Source organism: Rhea americana, unplaced genomic scaffold (assembly GCF_003343005.1).
Source record: "Rhea americana isolate MKP2758 unplaced genomic scaffold, rheAme1 scaffold_168, whole genome shotgun sequence".
NCBI classification, from domain to species: Eukaryota; Metazoa; Chordata; class Aves; order Rheiformes; family Rheidae; genus Rhea; species Rhea americana.
The window spans coordinates 496485-512691 of NW_028185794.1; the positions used below are offsets into that span (position 1 = coordinate 496485).

The 16207-nt window shown below is 44.1% G+C and overlaps 1 protein-coding gene across 1 annotated transcript; it reads left to right on the plus strand.

Moving 5' to 3' along the window:
* Positions 1 to 3375: 3375 nt before the first annotated feature.
* On the plus strand, positions 3376 to 14522 carry OAZ2 (ornithine decarboxylase antizyme 2; the record flags this gene model as incomplete). Its single annotated transcript, XM_085300698.1, is given in 5 exon segments — positions 3376 to 3477; positions 3479 to 3559; positions 9286 to 9461; positions 11233 to 11318; positions 12973 to 14522. Coding segments are annotated over 5 exon segments (579 nt in total), but the record flags the coding sequence as incomplete, so codon positions are not given.
* Positions 14523 to 16207: the final 1685 nt, after the last annotated feature.

Genomic DNA, 16207 nt, shown 5'->3' on the forward strand with positions numbered 1-16207 from the left:
CCCCCCGGGGGTCGCTTCGCTGCCCGCTACCTCAGACCTCCTCCCCCACCAACCCCGGATTTGGGGCGTCTCAGGGCGGCTSCCTTCTACGAGCCTGTTGTCGTACCTGAATTAGGACGGAGACGGGGTGGGGGGAAGCGGCTGGGAGCAGCTCTGTCACTGGTAGACCCGGGCAGGGGGGTGTCATCCCCTCGGGGGAGGAGGGGGAGTGCACCTCGCGAGTGTCTGAGCACCTTTTGCTAGTAAGTACTTAACCCCGTGAAGGCTTTCCGTCCTCCGAAGGAAAGCAATTTCCGAGCATCCGTAACGAAAAGATCCAGTAATTTTCCCGGCAGGTTGGTTTTCAACAGTCCTGAACTTGCTCACTGGTATTCTCAATAAATGTTTTTGTTTTGTTCTCCTTCCTCCCCCCTCCCCTCCACTGACCAAGTTATATCTGTCTGTCCCTAGTTTACAGTCCAAAAAGTGTCATTTCCTGAGTCTCTATCAAACGGTGTAGATAAGAGCCTGGTGAATGTGTGTAAGACGGCCTTGTTTCTTGGCTGTTCTGTGTAGAGCAGAGACTTGAACTCTGCTGTATTCTTGAGATTATTACATACTAGTTACTCCTCAAAGAAGCTTCCTTACTATATGTCTTGCAGTGGCAGACTGCATAGTAACTTTTTAATTTGGGCTATGTTCAGCTGCTTTTTCAGAGCCTGGTTAAAAAAAAAAAAAAGAAAGAAAAGTTTATTTCCATAGTGTCATGGGAGCTTGCAGATCTCTCCATCTGGCACAAGCATTCAGAGAAAAGGAAGGAGAGAGGAAAAGAAAAAAAACCCCAAACTATAGTTTTCCGGACCCAAAGTTACTGATAGTTGTCATGGATTAAAAGCAGCCCTGGCTTGGAGCTTTGAGTGTGAAGGATTTGTAGGTATACTGAAGAGCAGTTGTAATTAGGCTCAAAACAATTAACTTTGCACTTCCTAGGGGTAGGGGACAGAGCTGAAATGACCAAGAGTTTACAGGTTGAAATTATGCCAACCGGCTAAAAATGTCTACTTGGTAACAGCACTCGCTTAGATGGGAGTTAGTCAAGAAGTTTTTGCTTGGGAAATCCTTTAATGAAAGGACCTTGGTGATCTAAAATCATTTTATTTTAAACTAAGCTGCTTGGCTGAAGGAAAGCAGCTCCTCCAAAGAGGGCAGAGGCCAGAGCAGATTGGAGGATAATCCTAATTTTAAACTATAGATGGATCTTGCAGATCAGAATTGTGATRGACTGCTTGCGTACATGTAGGAGACACAGCAAGGGATAAGACCTCCTCAGATGGTTGGAGCTTGACACTTGTGTGAAGTTCTTTCCAGTGCTGCTAATGTGCATCTGGAAGAAGCAAATGCTTTTCTAATTTGCCTACTTTGTGTTGCCTTATGGTACTGCCCCTACATAAGCCCAGTGTGCTGGTTTTAGGCCCCTGGCTGGCAGTAGCTGTGCAGTTTTGTGGGAGGATAGAAGTAATGTGCAGCTCTGGGCCAGGCTTTGGAGACTAGCAAAGCCCCAGTGTTGCAAGAASGGTTGAGCTTGCGGTTGAAGGGGTCTTCTGTTTTGACTTCTGCATGTGCCAGAGGAAGGAAAACTGGGAAGTGTCTTGAACTGCTTTGCATGAAAACTACTGCTTTTTTTTTTTTTCCCCACACACAACTACACTTCATTATCCAGCATCTTGATGCATTGGCCACAAGTTGGAGAGAGCTATCAATAGTACATTGTTGACTGTGGGGTGAGGGAAGAGGGAAAGGAATAACAAAGCTGCCAACAGCTTTCTGGGGGTGGGGAACTGCACAGCAAAGTGCTTTGTCATGCCTCTCCACATCCACTACTACTGAATGCACACTAGTCCATTGATAGCCCCAGTGATGTCGTGAGGAAGGACTGTATTAATACAAAACACAACTGAACATGTGTATAAAGGATTTTGCCCTGAGACATCTTCATACAACTGCTTAATATCTTTTCCTAACGTGTTTGAAGCAGTCCTTTCTACAAGCAGAGTCCGCTGTAGGCCATGGCCACATGGGAACACCACCGAAGAACTCTGTCTAGCAAACCTGGAGGAGGAGGAAATATGTGGAGGAAGATATATTTGTGCTTCCTGTAGAAAGATTATTTCAGTATGAGATGGGTAGCCAAGATCTTAGCATTTAAGTATTCTGTCTGGGTTTTAATTGCATTTTGAAGTTATTCTTTGGCATTTGTAAATGTTTCAGTAGTTCGTTTGCAGACTATTGGTTTATGTTCCAGCATACTGTAGAGGAGGTTCAAGAGATTTTGATTGTGGCTCAGTACTTAATCTTTTGATACTTAAGGCTGTCTTGCTCATGGAGGGGGCAGAACAAAAGGAGGATTGGAGTGAAAAACATTATCTTGGAAACAGCTCTCATGAAAAGTTTTAGGACGGGCAGACAGTAAGTTGTGGATACTTAGGCTTGTTCCTCACTGACTCTGCTTGCTGAAAACCCTCGCAGTCCCCTTGATTTTCAGGGAAGTTATGGAAAAGGTGTTTACCTAGCTTTGTGCTGATGTGTTCTGTAATAGGAATAGTGTTTTCTTTGCCTTGCTTTTGCAGGCTTTGTTAGAGGACTACTGCTGCTATGCTGTGCCTCAGCAAAAAGTTTTTTGTGGTACTAATAAAGGAAGCAATGCTCCGGAAGTAAAATAATTTGCTTTCATGGACTTCCTAAAAGCTGGAGTATGTACTGAAGCCTTCATTCAAAGCCATCCTGATCAGCTTTGTGTAGGAGATCCAAGCAAATGTACAAACTATAAGGAAAACTTTTTTCTTGTGTCAAGTTCTTAACAGTAGATCTTGGGGCAAAGTCTATGGGGTGAACTTGTAAGATGCAGGGTTGGGCTGAAGGACGCTTGAATGACACTTCATTTGCATGTGAAAATGTCAATTCAGATGTTATGTAGTATGTTCAAGATATTTGAAGAACCAGCCCTTTCACTCCTCATTCTGAAAATGTGAAATTTAAACCTCCTCCTTCTGGATCCTGTTGATCTATTTGTAGATATTTGTCTATAGAAAATGTGTGCTCATCTGGTCATGCGTTTCCAGCCATCTGCTGCTGGCAGTCTTCCAGGTGTCCCTTATTAGCATGAGGTTGCTCAGCACTCTCTCAGTTCTTCACTACAAAGCCCCTCCTCTGTTTCAAACAAAACACTACCGTTTTCTGATACAACAAAGCTTGGGCTGTAAGTGTTTTTAATATAGATGTGCAGACACTAAAAGGCTTGATAGCTGCCTCTGATGTGCAGTGGAGGAGCAGGAATACAAATGTTTTTGAGTTGTAATGAGGAGTTGTAGCATCCGAAACTTGATCCTGCTAATGTAACCTTGTGCTTTCTCTTTTTCTTGCAGTAGTATTTTACCTTTGAGTAACTGTCCCCAGCTGCAGTGCTGCAGGCACATTGTTCCAGGGCCTCTGTGGTGCTCCTGATGCCCCTCACCCACTGTCGAAGATCCCCGGTGGGCGAGGGGGTAGCAGGGATCCTTCTCTTTCAGCTCTGATATATAAGGTGAGAATGATCTAATACTCAGCATAATGAACTGCCATGTTTGCTTCCTTTTGTGGTCTGTTGGGGATAAATATAAACTATTTTAAAGTAATAAATAGGGAAATTTCAGCGATCTTGTTGGCATATCACTGAGCTGCACACAGGTCTTTGTCTAAAGATCACCTGCTTATTGAGAAACGAGAGACCTTTTCTCAAAGGTCCGCAACAGATAATTGACTCGGCCCATTCCCAGAGGTCTGCTTCTGCTGTTGTGTGCAGAGCCAACATTATCAACACATGAAGCAACGTAAGGGTCCTGCAAAAAGAGGAAGTGGGAAGCAGAAAGGTGAAATGCTGAGGAGTAAATGGTTGATAAGCTGCTTCCTGTGGCCTGGTCCGGAAGACAAAGCTGTCAGGACCTAGGAACTGCCTGATATACAGAATAGCTCTCCTGACTTCAGAAAAGGGGAGAGGCTACCATCCATCTCTAATTGGAATATTTTTTAGAATGTGTGCTTAGGATGAGAGAAGCTAATAAAACATTTGTCTCTGCAGATTTCTTTAGGGATAAATATATCTGTACCTCTCATTCTATGGCCTTCTGTATTTTAGGGGTCTTTCCTTTTAGCTTTCGGATCAGGAGAATTGGCTATTCCTTTTGCTAGAGCAATTGGCACTTCCACAACTTTTCTGTGTTATATTGTAGCAGCACACATCTGGCTGCCTTCTGGGATAGGGGCTGCTTTCCACAAGCCAGGGAATAAAGACCTATCAGAGGAGGTAGTCTACATTTATTGCTAAGCTTGCAAATTTGACTGTTCTGACAAGTGTTRTCATAGGTGTTTGACTTGATTTTAATTATACTGTGGGAGGCATCCAGACTTTATATGTTAAAAAGATACAGGCCTTTTCAGGTCACAGTTACGAAAGACTCCTCCTGAAATGCTTGAGAGAATCAGAGACCAATGTTGCTTTTGTCTGTTGTCAGAGAAGTTTTCTTTAGTGCCAGCTTAGTGAGCTTTTAGCATGTGCCCCACCTGCTTACCTTGTGACTACAATAAGTAGTTATATAAATGTCAATCTCTCTGCACTGTGTAGCCTCTTAACACTTTTGGAATAATGTAACATCATCTTAATGCTGCTGAGCTGAATTTTCAGAGAGGTTAAAGGGGTATGAAATGCTTAGAAACAGCTGTCTTCTGAGATGCAGCACACAGTATAGCTGACTTCCTTTCACACAAAGGAGAGATGGAAGTAGCTTCATGAAAGGGCTCAGGACTTATTCTTTCTCACCCCAAAGGGATACAGCAACGAGAAATGGAGGAACCTCCAACTTTAACTCTTGCAGACTTGTCTTTATCAAGCATTGTGCACACAGTGGACAAGATCAAGAGCAGAAGACAGGCTCAATGCAGAGGAGATGCTGTTGGAAAGAATCGCAGTTTGGAAGCTTTGAAACATTTGACTTCAGTATGGCCTTCCATTAGCACAGAAGCTCTTGGCGCTGGTGTACAGGCAGGGGTTGCTGCTTGTGGAGGAGATGTCTAGATAGATGCATCCCAGAAGTCAGAATGTAATTCTTTGCAGAGTTTATTGCTGGTGGGACCTAGTTTGCTGCAAGAAGCTGTCAGAGAATCAGCCTCTTCCCAAACATAGTTCATTTAATTATGGAGTTTGTGATGCGAGTAGTTAAAACTATAACCTTGGGCGTATGTTACTGGGACTTTCTCTGAGAATCTGAGACTCCCTTTGAGGCTCACCCCACCCCACCGCCAGCAGCCTGCTTATGCTAGTGGTGCTAGGGCAGGCTGGGCTTTTCAACCAGCGTGCTTCAGTATGACCTGCAAAAACATCTGGATCCAAAAGCTTAAGTACTTTTTTCAGCTCTGTGAGCTGTTCTAGTTCGCAAGATGACCTTTCTGTACGAGCCTGCCTCCTTCAGAGTATACAGCACAGTACTTGTATACTACAGCGTTATAAATTAAGCATTTGAGGCTCCCTGTAGTTTTTGTTATGTTGTGTGTTACGAGACTTAATGTGCAGCYCTTTATCAAGGGGGCTTCACTGTAGAGCTGGGAATGAAATAGTGGTCAGAGTTGGTGCTGTGCAGCCAGCATGGGCTTTGAAYTGAAGTACGTGCTCTGGCTAGCAAACTTGGCAGGAGTCTGCAGGTGTAGCGCACGCCAACACTAGGCTGCATACATGAGTTTCTAGAGTCGCTTGGCTATAGTAGATCATAACATCCTTTCTACTTCTGCTGCCAACATGTAGGGGTGTCCCTCCTGTCCTCCTCAGGACATCTGAGGAATATAACTGAATTGGAAAATCTTGTGCGCAATGAATTGTTACTGAGTGGAAGCTGGTCCTTGAGGCTAAGATTGACTGAAATGGAGCCCAAGGCTGAGAGCTGATGATTTAGGCAGTTATGTATAAAAGACAGCTTGGTGAGTTTTTTTGGCTCTGATAGTGTGGCAGGGGGATTGTGCAGGGGTGAACTAAAACTGAACATTTGTTGCATAAATAGGATTTTGCTTTGAGCACATTCCAAAGAATTCTGGGCTGCTGATTCACAGGAACAGCTTCTCTTCTCAGGATCTTGCTAACTCTATTTTAATGCACAGAAATAAAAAAAAAATAAAATCAGCTTCCCAAGATAGGCTGTGTAAACTTAACTCCCAAAGAACCGGGAGAACTGGTTCTGTTAATCCATGCAGTTATGCTCCCTTTGGAACAGTAGGCTGTTGCATTAGGGTTTTTTTAAGTGAAAAACCTTGCTAGCTTTGGGTGCATGGGAAAGTCCTTGAAAGTATATAACTGCTGCTGACAGAAGGGCTAAGCTGGAAGACACTGAAAGCTTTTCCCCTCCTAATTCAGGCTTCTGCCAGTCTTTCTACACAAATGCATGTGTGCCTCCCCCTCCAATGTGTCAATCCCTGCCTGCTCTTCTCAGCTTCCTAGCCCTGTTTTTGTGAAGTATAAGAAAAGAAACATCTGTGAGCTTTTCTTGCTTGAGAGCAAGATCTCTTTGGAAATGGAGGCACTCTCTGCACAGTAAAAACAAATGTAAAAGGGTCCTATAAAGTCACCAGTAAGAGATCTGCATAGCCCCCTTCTGTGTGTGCATTTTTTTTAATACACTCCTGTGGCGCAGAGCATTCCTTGTGCTCAGATACATCTTTTGCCACTGCCTCAGTTCTGGCCTTATTGGCCACAGTGTGATTTAACCTCTTCTTGAGCAGCAGTTACAGTTTTTAATCACTAAGAAATTTAATAAGTAAWTTTTAATATAAATTATTTAATAAATAGGCTTAAGACTATAATAAATCCAGAYAGCGGGCACAGCCATGAAGAATTTTTTCAGCAAGACTATGCTAAGCTTGGTGTGCTTTAAGCACAAGTTGCCAAAGACAGGCGGTTCCAGATTTACATGAAAAGTAACTTTTTCTCCAACATTAAGGTATTTAATGGCTTCTTTCTTGTCACAAYTGTCAAGCCAAAAGGGACCTGTTTTAATACACATGATCATAGGAATTAAAATGCAGGGACCACAGACTTGAGAGCCTGGAAATGTTCAGAAATATGTTTTGACTGAACCACTGGTCTTTCAGTGATGCTTATGCCTTAGTAGTTTAAAACACCTAAAAGGAAATGTGTGCTTCAAAGAGTGACAGTGCATTGGCTGCTAATGTATTTGTACCCCACATCTTGTGCTCGTGAGGAGAAATATTACTTCGTGACAGGTCCAAACTGGACTAAGCTTTCGTGCTGTACTTTTTGCCTGTAGGCTTTATGTCTGAAGACGTGTTTATACCTAATTGCAATGCATTTAAAGCTGTTCTGGTGTGATGGTATTGTTTTGCAGCAGTGTCACTGCTGCTTGTGTTGTCAGTCCAATGATACATGGTGATCATCAGCAGATCRAAGTTCATAATGAGTTGCTGAATTAACCACCATGATAAAACAGATTCTTACTTGAGAGGAAGATCTTTCCTGAAATGGAGGTACTTCCTGCACAGTAAAAACAAATGCCCATTAGATGCCACTCGTCTAATGASCGATGTGGAGTATAGCAGTTCCCATCTCACCTGTTGAAACTGTTAAGGAGAGAGGAGCATGGAGTTTGTCCAGGCTGTCCTTTCGTACGATACAGGAACAAAACTGGCTTTTGTCAGTACCTAAGTAGAGGAGGAACAACTTAGTGTCCCCTACAGTTAATATTTTACCTCAAGAGTCTAAGGAATTTCTTTATTTCATTGGTATTTTTTTGCAGTGAAGCATGGAAATCATTATTGGGGAAGCCAACTGTCTACAAAAATTGCCAGGAGAAGGAATAGAGTTTAACCATTTTTTAGGAACTGCTAGGCAGAATTCAGAGCAGAATGGCATGCTTGCCATTCTAGTTAGAGCAGTATTAAGAGAAGGATGTTTATGCTTGTGGTCTCTGGAAAACACCTAGTCAGTCTTCAAATCTGTATAACTTCTGTCTACTTCGGAATTCTCTGTGCTATGTATTTTTTGTCCCTTACATCAGGAGACAAAACATTTGCCATACCATTTGGTTGTAAAATCTAGGAAAGCAATTTGTGGTCATCTCTTAAAGAATGTGGGGAGAGGGAGGGGCAGTGCAGCCAAACTGGTCAGACTACAGCAGCAGATACTATTCCAACTTGTTGGTTGGAGTTGTATTCTTTGAAGGGTAGTTCATGAACTGTTCTTCAAAGATATGGCTGGGACTTGTGGTGAATGAGTGGACTTCCACTACCCAGAAATTTAATATAATGTAAATATGTAAGACTGTTTTCACTTGAACTGGAAAACATGGCTAAAAATTGCTCTGAGGTCTGAGTACTCACTGTGCTGTGTGTAGTGTGTCCCTGAGCCAGAGAAGGGGGAAGGGAAAAGTATAATACTCTTCTCAATAAGGTTATAATACCATTTTAGTTTGCATTTGGATCTCTTTAGTTACATTCCCCTAGCTGTTAGAATTTTACTTTTTCACTCTTCTTTGAATGTGTTAGACTAGGATAAAAGCAAGGTATTCTGGAAAATGCATATAGTTTAGAAAAATGGCTCTTAACCCCTTAAAAGTGTTCAGAGTGCAGCTCTTGCATCTGATTGTGCATACCTTCTTGAGCTATGGCAGGTCCCCTGCTGATGATTTTAGTGACAGACTGAAATTCTGGATACAGTTCAGGCTGTAAGGCTTACCTCAGCTTTTCAGCAGGGGATTTCCATTGAAAATGCCTTTGAAAATCTCTTTGCTCGCTTAAGCACAGTCTCTTAACTTTTGGTGTATAATTTTGTGGGATAGTTCTTTTGAGTCCTCCCAGCTTCTGGCACTTAACCCAACAAACCTTAATAAGGAACAGTTTTTAGAATTGTCTGGCTAGTGTTTTAGGACACTTGCTTCTAAATCAAAGTGTGAGTAGTGGGGTTAAAAGCCTGTCTGGGAATCTTAAATCTGTTCTTTGATTATATTTAAAAAAACGAACAACAAAAGCCCTTATAATACCCAGTAATAGCACAGTGGGAAGACTCCTGTTCAACATGTGTTTTGCACCTAGTGCATTTAAGGTCCATTTTGAAGTTCACCTCTATTAGCATACTGCTGTAAAACTTTTCTTTTTTTTTTTCCTTTGTACCAGGCTCGCACTCATAGGGCTTGTTACCTGGCATTAAGGGCACTAAAATGCTATAGCACATTTTGTGAGCTTTTTCTCTTCCCTCTGCTCTTCTGCAATGTGCAGGACGAGAAGATCACTGTTAACCAAGATGTCCCAGTGCACGAAGGGAAGCCTCATATTGTCCACTTCCAGTACAAGGTTACAGAGGTGAAGACCTCCTCCTGGGATGCAGTGCTATCTAATCAGAGCCTCTTTGTGGAAATCCCTGATGGATTATTAGCTGATGGAAGCAAAGAAGGGTAAGTCCAGGATCTCAGAGCTGTGTCCGCAGCTCCTCAGGGAGCAATGTTTTGCTTGCACATARCAAATGATGGTCGGGGGAACAGGCAGGCTGTATGTATGGCACCTCTGTTCTTGGCCTGTATATCTAAAGTACTTCATTACTCTGTCCTTTTCAAAGAAGTGTCCTCCTCCTTTTGGTTCTCCATATATTTTTTTTTTCCTCTAGATGATCATTTAAGACAGACTACTGTTTTCAGACTGTTTTCTTATGCTAATGAGAAATAAGTGATGAATGAGTGGAATGGATTCTTTGCATGCTTGGATGTGCAAAATCTACAAGCCTTTCTCCAATTTCGTTCTATTGGCCACTTGGCAAAGTTATTTTGGCAAGTATTTTTTCCCTCTTTCAGGGAAAGACTCCATTATGTTGATGTGCTACTTCTCATCAGTAGGTGGATCTGCTCCTGGACCACTGCCACGCGGGCTTTTGGCTGTGCCAGAGCCTGATTTTTCTCTGTTGGCAGAAGAYGGTAGTGTTTTGTCCAGACAGCTCAGCTCTGAGAAGTTAGTGTAAATGCAGCTTCCAGAGCAGCTACTTCCTACTTTGCCAGAGATCCCTGCTGGCAGGGAGCACTGTAGTATAGATGTGGCATTAGTGGAGTCCTGTGCAGGACTTTCTGAAGTCCTCTTAAATGTTGAAATAAACATCATATTACATGACACAAGCTTATTAGGAAAAAAATCTCATTGGATACCTTCAGGGAGTGCCAGTAGTCCTGCTGTCTCACCCTTGTCTTATTTGAATCTGAATCCATAAACGTTTTGTGTGCTTTCTGCAGTCAGCCCACAAATCCTCTAGCTTTCCAAGCGCCTGCTCTCATAGGAGCAGATTCTCCTATGAGGGTATTTACACACCCATGTCATTGTGACTTAAAGCATAATTTTGTAAGACTATTTTTAGCTAGGTAAAACAGCCTAGTAGAGGCTATAATTAAAATAGTTCATTATCATATTAACAAAATCCTTGCAAATTTAATCTCCCTTGGTGCGCTCCAGTCTCGCTGACTGCTGTTTAATTAGATCTCGATTGAAGTCCTGTTCGTCACTGCTGTAGCAGTGTGCATCCTAAATGCTTGTAAGGTCAGCAGTGACAGAGACAACTATGCCACGCTGATCCTGGGGGCACAGATAGGGGCTAATGCAGCTCTGCTTCCGTGAAGAGGTGGCAGAAACACTTTTGCTGGAAAGGAAGCTTGGATTCATGGTGTGCTTTTTAGCTGTGCCGTGCAGATGGTATGTCCCCAGACAGCTCTGCCTGTGCACATGCTTCTTCGGTGATGTTTTTCTTTTCTCTTCTGCCTGGCACTAGCCCTCTTTTTCATGGAATACCAARTACAAAGCTTACAGATCCTTTAGTGTGTGTTACCAGAGGAGGGAATGTGGTCTGGCTACCGAAGAGCTGCAATCTTTAGCTTTGCCCATATGAAGACTTCTGCATGAAATCACTGGCTCATAGGGATGGGTGTTTGTGCGTGCTGGCGTGCAGACAACCAAGGACATGGACTTGCTCCGTGATTTTGTGTGAGGATGGCTTAGTTTTGCAGGGCTGGATRACAAAGCAGGAAGTCCATTGTTTCAGCATCCATTGTTTCTGTAAGATGGGATTTGGGTCTGTAAACAAGTAATCTTTCTGCCTTAAAACATCCAAACAGTTGATAGTGCCCAGTGGCTTCCTCAGGACAGGACTTCCTATAGCTGATGTTCTTTTGTCTTCCTCCTCCTTGGCAGGTTATCAGCACTGCTGGAATTTGCTGAAGAAAAAATGAAAGTAAACTACGTCTTTATTTGCTTCAGAAAAAGCAGAGAAGATAGAGGTGAGCACTCCCACTGTGAGGTTTTCTCCCTAGAACTAAAATGACACTACTAAATCTGTGCAAAAATCTTGATGATCCCAAGGTAAGGCTTCACAGTAAGATTCCTACCAAAGCAATCGTGACCTGCATTATTATTGGGTTTTTTTAACATGTTAGAAAATGTTTCCCACAGAGGAAATAATTTATCCAGAGAAGTCCTTTCTTGGGATTAAAGGAAAGGAAATACTTAGATTCTCTAGCTGGGCTTGCTTTGCTGTCCTGCAGTTAAATTGTTACTAGAACTCTTGTGAGGAAAACTGTTCTTGAGTAATTTGGGATATTTTCTTGGCCAGAAATCAGTTAATATTCCTTCTTGGGTATTGAGTGGAGGTATCCTTTTGGCATCAGGCTCGTGTGATTTGGAAGGAGAGACTGGGGAGAGGTTATGAGCTGAGAACTAAACACTTCCAGCTCATCTGCTTTTTTTTTTTTTTTTTTTTTAAAAAAAAAAAAAGATCCTCCAGCACTTTTGCCCTTCCTAGACTTACAGGTAATCCTGACCCTGACTACATGCTTAYGGCTTAAGGGGGCTGCATTAGTATCTAAAGATAGATGTAATGGGTAAGCGATTAGAGCACGGAAGTTTGAAGAGATTTGTGGCAAGGTACCAAGSTATGGAGGCGTCATTTTTAAATTTTACTAGATGCATGCTAGTAACCAAGCAATTGCTATGGTTGGAGTAATTCAAACCTTTTCTTAATTCTAATTTTACTCTGCTACTTCACRAACTGCACTGTCTTTTCTCAAGAGTGGTGCTGTTAGAGCTGAATTGCACTGAACCTGGGAAAATACCATTCCATGTTACAGTATCAAGAATTACCTTCAAATGGAGGAAAAATATTAGTATATAGGAGCTCCTCTGTGTGACAGTTCATTGGCTTGAAGTTAATCAGCAGTGGGTGCTGTAGAGATTAGATACTGTACCAGAGTAACTTACATAGGTCACAGGAGAGTGAGCACTTAATAACAAGGGGCTGTGCATCCGGTTAATTTATAATGCATCTTGTCTCAGTCAGATGAGRTGGAGCTTCTGGATGTACCCCACTGTGAATTTGTTCTGTGCATGACCCAGAGTCTGTGGATGGTTTTCCTGGGAGGATGCACCAAGCTGTGTTGAACTGTCTGAGGTTTCCAGTCTGAGCTCCAGGTTCTTCTTACAGAGACAGGAAATCTCTGTTGAGTCCCTGAATAAGTAGATTCCTTGTTTGCTGCCTCTGGGGGCAGCCCATTGAGTATGAAATGAAACCTTCAGTATGCTGTGAGGTAGCTACAGGCATCCTGACCAAGTGCAGCTGGGCAGCTGGTGCAAGTAGATGACAAGTGTGGCTGTTACTTAGAAGGGATGGAACAGATGTCACAAAATAAACACAGAGCAACCTCATCTTCTATAGAGGTTCAAATCCCCTTTACACCTAGGAGCAACTGCAATGAATGCAGGAAGAGACRAGATGTCTTGTTGAAGACGACTGTGTTAAGTGGTTTCTTCTTGTGCAGGAAGTTCTGGATGTGCTGCTAGCTCACAGGCATGTTTAGTGCCCTTGTACTTTGAGGCTAACGACTTTCAGGGTAAAGAGCAACATTCCTCACGGTGTAACAATTTCCTTCTCTTTGGTAGCTCCGCTCCTGAAGACATTCAGCTTCTTGGGCTTTGAAATCGTGAGGCCTGGTCACCCCTCTGTCCCGTCACGACCGGACGTGATGTTCATGGTGTACCCCTTGGATCAGAACTCTTCCTCTGATGAAGAATAGCTGCAGCAGGGGACTTCAGTTCAATCTGAAAATGCTTTTGAGGGGAGAGAGGGTTAAATCTCCTTTCTTGAGGAAAGGGAAAAACAAGCTTCTGTTGGACTGAAACTGCATTTCTCATTGTTAGATTGGCCTGTGTATCTTCAGAGTTGACTATCTCATTGAAATGTGTTGCCTAGAGAACTATATATACACACATGTAATCACCAAATAGTAAATGGAAGATGTTTATGAACTGGCATAGGAGCTCTTTACATGCAACTGTGTGGTGTGTTAGCCTAGGGGTGCCTCGTGCCCAGGCCATGCGTGGGAGCCTGGCAGTTTAGGGAAGCACAGCAGTAGATGCAGTATCAACTCCTTGACTTTTCTAAATCAGTGTTGGTTCTTTCCTGATCACCTGATGTGTGGTGTGTGCTCATCTGACCGACTACCTTTTTATTTTCACTCAGACTCTTAAGTATAAGGCAAGTTTTGGGTGTTAGGCACATGGAAGAGATGTGCTTGAGTTAACTTTTAACACTACATTAAAACCCCTGTGCGTCTCTGCTCTGGGGTAACTGATGCTGTTTAACTGGTTTAACATTTTTTTTTAAAAAAAAAAAAAAAAACTTCTTGCTCTTCCAGCTTTTGTTTAAGCAGTCTTACTCTGTTCAATGTTACCACTGCACTATCACAGCATTCAATAAAAGGGGCATTCAGATTAACTTCACACAGCTGGGGCTGCTTATTTAAAAGGAAAAGAGCCTTTTTGTAGGCCTCCCTTAATGCTGCAATGGTACTCTGCTTATATAGGGTCAAGTGAGTGTTTGGAGCAATACCTCTAGTCTGGGGGAACATTTCCTTACCTACCTGTGGTGTGATGGCTTTGATGGTCCAAAGAGCCTAAAAAGCTCACACAGTCAGTCCCTTCCCGAGGACTGGTAGGGAGCAGGCCCTTGCCTGTTGTCACACCTCTTTTCTTCTTCCTGACCTTTCCAAAGAGATCTCTGGACACTGAGATAACGGCTGTATCCAAAGGGAATYGTGTGTGGGGACAGGTGTGGAAGGCAGCTCTGCTAGTAACATGCACTTGTGCGGATTGTGGGACAGTTCTGCCATCCTGGGGATCTCCYGGAGGAGGCTGGAGGGATGGATGGGATGGAGGCGTTGCTGTCTGTAGCTTGCGTTTCAATCCTGCCACTTCTAATGCTGGAGAATGAGGTTGTGCTCTTGTTTTCATGCCATTTGGATGTAACCTGGCTGGCTTTCTTTGAATGCCACATGAGAAGGGTGTATTTATAAACTGTGCCCTGGAGACATGTTGTGAGCTCTCTTCCTGGCCTGGCTGCTTGCGTGTGGAATTGTCCTTGTGTGCTTTGTTATGCTCTCACTTTTCTGTGGAGGATTTTGTTAAAAGCTGAAGCCAAGCCATTCCATAAACGTCRTGGTCGGTGTGTTTTGTTTGGGGGAGAGAGGTGGGGCCGGGATATAAGTTTGTGTGAATAAATCATCTTAAAGTTTGTGTCTCTCTTCCCTCCTTCCCCTCCAACAGAATGAAAGTAGGGCAAACACGGACGCGGCAAGGAAGTGCACAGCTGGCCCATTTGGACAGGAGTAGGGCTGTTCTTCCAGGCTGAGCTGAATGGCCAATGGCTCTAATCCAAGCCAATGGCCAAATTTCATCAAAGGGGGCATTAAATTCTGATTCTCTGCTCCTGCCTCCTTTGTGCCTTTCAGGCCTGAAGCTGCGAACAAGGCTAACGGAAGACTGAGCTGTACTGATGGGAACAGCTCTGCCGTAGCTCCRTGTGGCTCCGTGCTCTATGCTTGTGCTGGTCCTGCCTCGGCAGCGATGCCTTTTACTTCCTATCCTTGCTCTAAGACCGTTGAAAGCAGCGGAGATCCTGAACGTATTCCCTTGTTAAAGAAAACGTATTTCTCATTCTAGGATTCATACTATCAATGAAGAGAAAGGCAGAAGCTTTATGCCTGTTCCTGGTGACTCAGGCTGGGAAGGGGACAGGACTCCCGGTGCAGGCTTGCTGGTGACTCCCAAGGCACCATTTCTGCATGCTCTGGGCCCTGATCCTGCCCCAGAGCTCTCCTTCCCTGCCTCCAGTTCTTCCCCCTCTTTAACCTGCCAGAGGTGGGAATAACTTTGCTCCTTTCTTCCAGTTAAGTTAGCAGTTATGTTAATCAACCTGCAAGGTCCTGCCCATGGGAACTTGGGAGCACTGAGCTGGGCCAGTCCCAAGTGATGATTAATAAACTGCAGTTTGGGCCAGCATGTGATCCTCTGCTAGCAACCAAATACTGTTAATTCCATAGCAGCAGGCACTGTCTAGGCTCCTGCCCGCAGCTGRACAATTGCAGCTCAATGCGAAGGTCTTGGAGTCCCTTAATTTCTTTAGAAACAGCTTCCTGAAAATCAAAAATGTTTATTTCTGATCTGTGGGTGGTATCTGCTGCATGTAGCCCCCTCTCCCCACCCCGCCTCATGGCAGAGCCTGCAAGCAGGATCCCAGCTGGAACTACCACCGAGACTGCACCAGCCTCTAGCTGGTGGTTTGGCTCCTGTGTGCAGCTCTGGTGACCTTGCTAGGCTTGTGAAAGGGAGGTTTGGCAAGGAAAAGCACATTTCTATGGCCTCCCTGGCTCTGCATCCCCTGAGGCAGGACCCTTGTAGGCTGGGGGATAGGTGCTCCCTTGGCTCGAGCTCTCTGCACATGCTGGTAGCAGACTGGTCTGGCCCAGGCCTGCTGCTGGGGCTGGAGCTGGGCAACGTGTGTGAGCAAGCAGAAGGGAGTGAGGAGTGGAGGTGGCATGAATGATGCTGCAGCTCCAGCCCTTGCCATCAGCAAGCTCCCAGGGAAAGGTGCGCTGGGAGCAGGAACCTGCCTACTCCAAGGTCTGACACCCTGCCTTCCCCCCCCAAAAAAAAATCAGGTGCCAAAACGGGGTGTGAGCAACGGGCGTCAGTAGGATTCAGGACRCTTGGTGTGCAGCTTCAGCGCAGCCAGTGAACTTGTACGCTTTGCAAAGGGGCTGAGGTTGCACCAGCCCAGCGGGTGCTAGTGATGCCAGCGCAGCAGCCAGCTCCTTCGGGGGGGGGGGGGAAGAAAAAA